We start from the raw sequence: 10,085 nt of genomic DNA, 5'->3' as shown, positions 1-10,085 counted from the left end.
CAGCCACTCAGAGGCCTAGATGAGTTAATCCAAAGAACATGATTTCAAATCCAACCTCAGCAGTTTGAGAATTTGAATTCAGTTTTTAAAAATTTGGAACTTAAAAGCTGATTTCAGTAAAAGTGGCCATGAAACATTTGAAATGTTGGTAAAAGTACAACTGATTCACGAATGATCTTTAGGGAGAGAAACCTGTTGTCCTTACTGCTGCCCCACTCAATTGGACCAAGATCACACCATCTGCTCAAGATTAAATAGGCATGGGCAATAAATGCCAGTAATGCCCACATTCTGAGAATTATTTTTTAAGATTTGAAAATTAAAGAACATATACAAATAAGAATACACGTTAAGAATGGAAAGCACGGAAACACTAGAATGTCATGTGCTTTTGACATGCTGGCTTTTTGATTGGAGATTTGATTGGATGGGTTGACTCAGATTTCAATTCCCACGCTGTCAGATTAATCTGTAACCTACTGTAAAAGAGAGCTCAGAGCTGTAATTAAAGGCAATTTGAGCACAGTAGTACAGTTTTGAAGTTTCACATTTTGCTCGAGTTTTTTAAGTATTACAAGGCACACCCAGTTTAAGGATGTGCAGTAAAATTTGCACTTCAGCACTATGAGGCAACAGCTCGAGTCAGTAATACTGATTTGCATTTATTTGACTGAGCCTCTGACTCAGTGGTAGCATTCCTGTCTTTGAGTCAGAAGCTATTGGGTTCAGACACTGCTCCAGGTGGTTTCAGAGAGTGGTGACCACAACGTTAGCTCTGAATGATGACCTGACATGCAATGGGATTCTGGTGAATGTGTGGTTACCCCTTCCCCTTCTACTGGTGGCTACCGAAGCCTGTAAAACCCTCCCATTGCATAGGACTAATCATCCTATCTACTGACATAAAGATGATTACAGACATGGAAGGAGCATTCAGGTTGCAGCCTGTCAGGCTGTTAGTCATCCCGTGAATAGTCTCTGTAATTTCAAGGCAAAACTGCAAAGATACATAAAAAACTGGGTGCATTCAAGCCCACTGCATCTTCAATAATTGATTCAATTTGTTCTTTGCAGCTTGCACTCTCAAACTCCAGTGCAAAAAGTGAAAAGATACCAGACTTACCCAATTTAAACACCAAACTCCAATAATGTTTTAAGCCAATTTATTCAAATTGTTACTGAAGGATGATAAAATCCTGCATGGCACTAAAAGTCAGTAAAAACATAGATGCCTTATGCCAAGTTAAAACACGACTGTGCTTCACAAATAAAGGATTGTACCCAAAGGTGATAGAACATATGGATGTAATCAACTGATAGCCTGTGCTTATGAGTGTCAATCCTACCAATTTGCAAATTTACCATTTTACACAGCAAATGTATTTATTTATGTAAAAATCCATTGAAAGGAGGGTCTACATGAGTAGATCAGTTTTTATTTTTGCAAGTTAAAAATCCATGATGAATACAAGGTAAAATTTGATGAAGGGGCATGCTTTTGCATTGCTATTAGCTTCCCCAGTTTACCATACTGGAAGACAACAGCATTGACGTGAAGTGAAAAGCTAGCAGGGTTATGTTGAGTTCCGAAAACAGCCTGTCTGCTTCTACCTCAGGTAGGTCACCTCTGGTGGAATATCTCCTTTACCTAATATCAGTTGACTTTGTTAATGAATGATGAATCATAGGTTTACTCATAGTTTCTCAATAGGCATTACATACTTTCTAAACTCGCCTTACAGTGCTAAACCAGCATCTTAAAGTTTAACATAACCACTGAGCTCCTGCACTCTATGCCCTTATTAATAAAGCCAATGATACCATATGCACTGTGGGTGTACCTACACCACAGAGACTGCAGCGGCTCAAGAAGGCAGCTCACCACCACCACCTCAAGGGTAGTTAGGGATGGGCAATAAATGCTGGCCTAGCCAGCGACACCCACATCCCATGAAAGAATTTTAAAAATGGATGATTAAGCACTCTTTCAACCTGTCCTGACACCCTCAATGACTTACACACATATACATTCAAGTCCCTCTGCTCTTGGAATAATCAGGAAATGGGAACCTCCATGGGGTGACATTAATGCCCAGTCCTCTGAGCTGTACCCAGGCTGAGCAAGACTTCAAGTCAGGAGCAAAATCTCCACAAACACGCTGTAGCATAGGCCTAGGCCCAGAGGTGAATCAGTGAAGGCCACTGTGATTTTTTACAAAAAACACACTTTGAACTACTTCCATATAATCAATTGTCGTGGTTGTGATCCCACCATAACTCCACTGAAAGTATCTGTGCAGGCAACCAATTCCGAGCCCAGTTATGGCAGGAGGACAGGGGAGTCACCACAGAAATTCTCAGTGCGACTGTCCATATTTGATTGCATCAAAGGACTCACAATTACACCTATTGGAAGTGAACTTCAATGAAAGTTCAACAAAAAAATCTAATTTATGGAATTTTTGTCAGAGTTACCACATTGGAGAGGGAGCAGCATCAAGGAAGTTCCCCTCATTAGTCTCTATAAAGCTAGAAAGCTTTCAGTTATGATACTGTCTATTCTGAGGCCACGATACCATCATGTCCTCACTACAACAACCACCTTATCATTACAGGACAAGAAAAGCTTGTTTTCAAACAGCACAGAGACAGAGGCCGGAATCGTCCGCTCCCATTAGCAGCAGACATCGTGGCGGATGGGGTGGAGAATTTGGTGGGTGGGGCAGAAATTGATTTCACACTGGCGTGAAATCACAGTGGGATCATCCGATGGTATTTGTTGTGGTGGATCGCGAATCCTGCTGGAGACTGGTATGAACCTGATTTGCATCCCACTAATGGGCTGCAAAGTAAGGCCTGACTGGAATTCCCCCCCCCAACCCCCCCTCCACCACCCCTCCACATCAGCCCAGAACACACGTCTGGCCAAGTATGGCATGCAGACATTGGAGCTTACTGTTAGAGTCTTGCTATCGGACCCTGGAGGAACACGTGTATCGCACACTGGCTGGATCCTCATGCACTTGGTTCCACCGCAAAGTAGTTCTCGGAAGGTGGGAGGTCTCCACGCAGCAGATTCAACTTCGCTGAGTCTTTGGAACTTCACAGACTTCACCATAGACTCACACACTCTTCCATGGTTTCCGTTCATGCTTTGGGCTGGCTTTGGAACTCACAGTTACATTGAGGGATGATGCGGTGCAGGATCCTCATGTGGGTGTTCACCACTGACCTCACCGTCACCACAGGCAGCGTCCACGTCCTCACCAGTCAGCACGATAGCACACTCCTCAAAGAGAGAGAGGGGCCTAATGTCGGCCAGTCCACCCCCAGTCTGGGACCTCTCCCTGCTGATGTGAGCCAGCTTCTACTGCAGGAAAACAGATGGAGAGAGTGTGAGCAGGACACATGGCACCGTGTGGAATGTTTGTGTGGTGAGCGGAGCCATGGACAGGATGAGGACATGAGCTCCAGAGGGTATGAGCCTGATGGAGATGTGAGGGTGTGTGTGAGAGTTAGTGGCGTTGTCACTTGAGGTGTGAGATCCCTGTGGATGTGCGATGGATTTGTGAGTGTGTGAGTTGATGAGGTGGTTGACCTACCCTGGTAAAATGGATGAGATCGTTCATCCCCTTCCTGTACTGGATGGCTGACCTCCTCTGTGCTCCAAGGGCACTGACCACTGCTTCCACCACCTCCCAGACAGGATTGCTGACTCTGCTGGACTTCCTGTGGCCAGAAGGGGTGTATAGGGCATCTCAGTGGTCTTCCACTGCATCCAGGTGGTGCCCCACAGAGGCGTCACTAAATCTGGGTGCTGCCATCACCTTTGCCTGGAGCAGTCCTGGTCTATAGACATGAAGTTGGCTGCGCTCTGATGCGCTTTAAATATGGTGCCCGGAGTGAGGAAATGCTGAGGTCACAGTGTGGCAGGTAAATCCGAGACGCCCACCTGTCAGTGATCCAGTGTATTTCCTGTGAATGCATTATTAATGAGGCACTGGGAAGGGGATGATATGGTGCGAAAACCTGCCATTGCGGCCGACAGGTCTATTCTCATGCCCACTACCTCACTTAGTGAAGATCTGGGGCGATTCTGCCCATAATTGCTAGACAAAAAAAGGCCAAGGTCCATTGAGCTCACTTCCTGGCATCCTAGTTGTTGGGTGTTACAACAACAATGGAGTCCTTAATTAATTATGGCATTCAATCTCCATCAATTAGTCTACAATAGACCTAGACATGTGCTGAGGGAAGCTCCCAGTGGTAGAAAGCTTTATGATGAGAGTGGTACTTTCCTCCACAGGCTATAGTTCACAAGGGAGTTTCTATTACAATCTATAAAGTAGCATATAATCAGGCATTTGGCAGTGGCTGCTACTCTGAACAAAGAAAGAATAAAGCCATTTCTGACAAGTGTTTTCAGGGTCCTTGCTGCTTGTTCAAAGATGCATTTATTCATAAAGCAAATCAAATGTTTCTATCTAAAGCCAGCATTTCACTGAGTATGGCACCAACCCCTGGCAAAGCTGAAGTCAATAGGGGTTAGGAGGAATGCATTATACTGGCTGGGGTCATGCCTAGCACAAAGAAAGACAGCTGTGGTTGGTGGAGGCCCAGGAAATTGCTGCAAGAGTTGCTCAATAACGTGTCCTAGGCCCTATTTTCTGCAGCTGTCCATCCCTGAACCTCCATTCATCGTAAAGTCAAAAGTGGGGATGCTCACTAATTGTACAGTATTCAGTTCCATTCATTAAATACTGAAGCAGTCATGTCCACATGCAGCAAGACCTGAACAATATCCAGACTTGGGCTGAGGAATGGCAAGTAACATGCACACCATCCAATTGCCAGGCAATGACCATCTCCAACAAGTGAGAGAATCTAACCAGCTCTCCTTGACGTTCAATGACATTACCATCACTGACTTCACCACTATCAACATCCTGGAGTTTGCCATTGATCAGGAGCTCAACTAGACCAGCCACGTAGAGTGTTAAACTTAAATAAAGCCATGTATGTAGGTATGAGGCTAAGGCAGACTGAGAAATTTTATTAAAATAAGGGTAGATAGGCAATGGTGAACGTTTAAAGAAATATTTTATGATTCTCAACAAGTATACGTTCCATTGAGAAACAAAAACCCCATGGGAAAAGTAATCTATCCATGGCTAATTAAATTTATGGATATATTAGATTAAAGGAAGAGTCTTATAATATCACCAAGAAGAGCAGTACAAGCCTGAGGATTGGGAGAATTTTTGAAACCATCAAAGGATGACCAAAAATAAAGATAAAGGAGGAGAAAATAGACATGAAAATAAACTAGCAAGAACTATACAAACAGATTGTAAGAGTTTCTATAACTGTATAAAAAGGAAGAGAGTAGCAAAAGTAAACATCAGTCCCTTAGGGGCTAAGACAGAACAAACTATAATCGGACTAAGGAAATGGCAGAGACATTAAATAGATATTTTGCATCAGTCTTCACAGAAATAGACACAAAAACATATCTGAAGTAGTGAGGAACTAAGGGTCTAGTGAGAGTGAATAATTTAAAGTAATTAATAAAAGTAAATTAATAGGAAAATAAATTAATGGGACTAAAAGCCAACATATCTCCAGGACCTAATGGTCTACATCCTAGGATTCTAAAAGAGAAAGCTGCAGAGATAGTGGATGCACTGGTTATGATTTTCTAAAATTCTCTAGATTCTAGAATGGTCCCAGTGGGTTAGAAGTTAGCAAACGTAACACTGCTATTTAAGAAAGGAGGGAGAGAGAAAACAGGGAACTACAGGCAGTCAGCCTGACATCAGTCATTGAGAAAGTGCTGGAATCTATTATCAAGGAAGTGATAACAGGACACTTAGAAAATCATACTAAGATTAGGCAGAGTCAGCACAGTTTTGAGAAAGGGAAACCATGTTTGGCAAATCTATTATAGTTTTTTGAGGATATAACTATCTAGGAGTAGATACAGAGGAAGCAGTGGACATGTTAAGTTTGAATTTTCAAAGGATTCTCAATAAGTTGCCACATGAAAGGTTGTTGCACAAGATAAAGGCTCATGGGTCTGGCGGTTATATATTAACAGAGAAAAGGAACAGAAAACAGAGTAAGAATAAATGGGACGTTCTCTACCCCAGAGAGCAGTGGGTGCTCAATTTTCTAGTTTATTTAAGGCTGAGAAAGATAGGTTGATGAACTCTAAGGAAATCAAGGGTAGGGCATGGGCAGGAAAGTGAAGTTGCGGTCAAAGGTCAGCCATGATCTTACTGAATGCTGGAGCAGGCTCGAGGGACCTCCTGCGCTGATTTCTTATGGTCTTAGAACAATTCAGTGCATGATGGGGCTTCCCCGATCTTAAGTACCTCACCACATTAAGGAGAAGGTCTTGGAGCTCCAGGGGGACACTCAACTTTTGCTGTGTAAGATGGGGAAGTTGGCAACATCTTACTGGTACCAGGTTACTAACCAAGTGTCCACACCATCATCCAACCCTCTCCTTAATCCCCAGGGGCTGATGTTCACCCATTCTTAGCTTTGACCCTCCATGCCTGTCGATCCACCATAGCAACAGCTCTTTACTCTAAATGCAACAATAGCACAAAGTCCAGGAAGATTGCAGCTGCTCCACCATTGGTTCTCAGTCCAACACATGCAAATTAGGTCACTGGGACTTCAGTGGGCAGGTCGCAAGGAGATTCAAAAGTGCGAAGGAACTTGAGGAAAAGTTTTAACGTTTAAAAAGGGCAGAAGCAAATTCCTGTGCGATGTATACGTGCACAATGTACTGAATATGCCAAGCAAACCCAGTCCCCTTCCACGTCTTCCTGTTAAGTCCATCTCCACATCCCAGACTAAGCCATTTTAACTATTACCCCTCATATGTCAAAATTCCTTCCTGCTAGAACAGTCTAATGTTCAAACAATATGTTCTGAATGCTTTTGGTTTAATAAAGATTTTCCCCCTTCCTTTGCTTTTGGTGCCTGTCTGTTGGTGAATACTGGATCTAACCGATTCTCCCTGAGATATTGGAGTCCAGTTGCTGGGCCATTGGTTAACATCCAACTTTTAAAAAATCAACATTCAGTAAGATCATTACTTCTCAGATTCCCCCTTCCAATCTCCTATCCAATTAAAATGGCTTCCAGTAAGAATCCCATGATTCCCAGCCTCTGTCGAGGCTGCCATCTTTTTAAATAGTTTCCTTTTACTAATCAGCATGGCTACAGATAAAGAAAACACTTGCATTTATACAGCTCCTTACGCATCCCCAGCCTCAGGATGTCCCAAAATGCTTTACAGCCAACAAAGTACTTTTGATGTGTAGTCACACAGTGATGTAGGAAACAGGGTAGCCAATTTGTGCACAGCCATCTCCCACAAACAGCAATGAAATAAGTGACCAGATTATCTGTTTCGGATTGTGTCAGTCCCTATGAATTATAATATAAATATAGGACAGCACACCACAAAGAATTTCTCTGCTCTTCTTCAAATAATGCCATGGGATCTTTTATGTCCACTTGAGATGTTAGATGGGACCTGGGTGTAACATCTCATCCCAAAGATGGCAGCTCTGACAGTGCAGAACTGTCTCAGTACGGCACTGAAGTCTAGCCTGGATTATGGACACAAGTGCAGGAATGTGGCTTGAACCCCAAAACCTTCTGACTCAGAGGTGAGGGAGTATACATGGGGAATTTTAAAATCACAATCCAAAATGTCAGGGTCATGTTGACCAATACCAGCTTTTCAAAAGAAAACGGAATTCAAATTCTCATTGTGGAATTTGAGCTAACCATGTTATCTGTTTCTGTTTTTGTTTTGAACTAACCTTCTCTGGATTACTTGTCGAGTTGCATAACTACTTCGATAATGTATCCTTCGGGTCACTATCACAGTTGTAAAGTATGAAAATGATTCGTCTCTGCACCTTAGGGATGTTTAGGCCAATTGTCCCAGCTATATTTCTACTGTGTCTATCTGACTGCCTCTGGGAGCTCTGTATGTGCAATGTTGAATTCCACATTAGGTAACTTCCAACTCAGCTGTCGAGGGAGCCCAGAAAAATATACTTCATAACATCAAACAACTTTACATTTTCAGGCTTTACATCAGCTATACTTAGAAGCTGACGTTAGTGCTATTCTATGACAAACCAATAGAACAGGTTAAAAGAGCAGAAACACTGCACAATGGTGTGTTCTCATAAGCCGATTAAAATGTTCCCTCACAGTTCCCAATGTTGGAAAATTTCACAACTGCACAAAACTTGAGTTGTCATTTAATTAGTGTCCCTCATTAATCTCAGGCAGTTACTTCAAGCAAAGATGTTATTTGAAAACCAACATCTTTTGTTCCTTCCAGACTATCAGCTTCGGGTCCTGCAGATAAGAGCTTCACATACAAATACAGTCAAGGAAAGAAGAGCAAATGTCAAGAGACTGCAGTGACTTCACCCAATTTGCTTTGGCTGGTGCTTCAGAGGAACTGTCTTCTAATAAGAAAGGGCTGACATGCACATTTATTGAACCATATGTCACACAAGCCAGCTTCTCAGGTGCTGCCGTCAATGGTGACAGACCTTCAGGAAGACACAGGGTTAGCAAGATGAGGTCGAGACTTTGCATATATCAATGTGTGGCTTTTTTTCTATCGCTTCCTGGATGGATGTGCTGTTTGGTAGCGACAGTGCTACCTCAGTGGCTGATCAAGAACCCTGACTTGGTACAGACTGAGACATTCTCCATTGGCATCTGGGAAACATGTGTTGCTCAGGACGATGGTCCAGTCCAGTGCAAGAGGTACACTGGGCTCCTCGACTTGCCGGAGGACATTCAACTGACTCGGATTCTCATGTGCCTGTCCATTGCACTTGGCCTGCTGGGTTTGCTATCCTCCCTCTCTGGATCAGCCTCCACCACTTGCTTCAGTGACAATGAGACTAGCAAGTGGAGGCTAGCAGTCAGTGGGGGAGTGTTCTTCCTGCTAGCAGGAGTCACAACCCTCACCCCTGTGTCCTACATGGCCCACGTGACAGTGGTCAACTTCTGGGATGCTGCTGTCCCCAGCTTTGTCCCACGTTGGGAGTTTGGCCCAGCTTTGTTTGTTGGTTGGGTTGGTGGCTTCCTTCTCCTGTCTGGGGGTCTTTTGCTAATCACTTCACAGTGTTGCTTCCGAAAACCCAAGGGCAGCATCCAGCTGAAGTCACCAACTGTGAAGAGAGCCTCATGGTACAAAACAGAGTATGTCTGATTAGAGTCATTGAGTCATAGAGGTCTACAGCACAGAAAAAAGGCCCTTCGGCCCATCGAGTATGCGCCAGTCAAACAAGTACCTAACTATTCTAATCCCATTTTCCAGCACTAGGCCCATAGCCTTGTATACCATGGCATCGCAAATGCACATCCAAATACTTCTTAAATGTTATGAGGGTTTCTGCCTCTACCACCCTTTCAGGCAGTGAGTTCCAGATTCCCACCACCCTCTAGGTGAAAAAATTCTTCCTCACATCCCCTCTAAACCTCCTGCCCCTTATCTTAAATCCATGCCCCATGGTTATTGATCCCCACCAAGGGAATAAGTCCCTTCCTGTCTACACTATCTATGCCTCTCATAATTTTATACACTTCAATCATGTCACCCCTCAATCTCCTCTGCTTCAGGGAAAATAACCCCAATCTATCCAATCTCTCCTCATAACTAAAACTCTCCAGCCCAGGTAACATCCTGGTAAATCTCCTCTGCGCTCTCTCTAGTGCAATCACATCCTTCCTATAATGCGGATTCCAGAACTGCACACAATACTCTAGCTGTGGCCTAACCAGTGTTTTATACAGTTCCAGTATAACCTCTCTGCTCTTATATTCTATGCCTCGACTAATAAAGGCAAGTATCCCATACGCCTTCTTAACCACCTTACCTACCTGTCCCGCTACCTTAGGGGACCGGTGGACATGCACACCAAGGTCCCTCTGATCCTTGGTACTTCCCAGGGTCCTACCATTCATCGTGTATTCCCGTGCCTTGTTGTCCTGCCCAAGTGCATCACCTCACACTTATCCGGATTAAATTC

The 10,085-nt window shown here is 43.7% G+C and overlaps 1 protein-coding gene across 1 annotated transcript; it reads left to right on the top strand.

Annotated features, from left to right (window-relative positions):
- Window positions 1–8,620: 8,620 nt before the first annotated feature.
- Window positions 8,621–9,265, top strand: LOC121290493 (putative claudin-24). The gene has a single exon (XM_041210931.1). It carries the CDS (start codon window positions 8,621–8,623, stop codon window positions 9,263–9,265), a length of 645 nt encoding a protein of 214 aa, XP_041066865.1.
- The last annotated feature ends 820 nt before the right edge of the window (window positions 9,266–10,085 follow it).

Source organism: Carcharodon carcharias, chromosome 18, assembly GCF_017639515.1.
Source record: "Carcharodon carcharias isolate sCarCar2 chromosome 18, sCarCar2.pri, whole genome shotgun sequence".
Classification (NCBI taxonomy): domain Eukaryota; kingdom Metazoa; phylum Chordata; class Chondrichthyes; order Lamniformes; family Lamnidae; genus Carcharodon; species Carcharodon carcharias.
The sequence above is the reverse complement of the archived record's forward strand: the minus strand, read 5'-3'. Positions and strand labels throughout refer to the sequence as shown.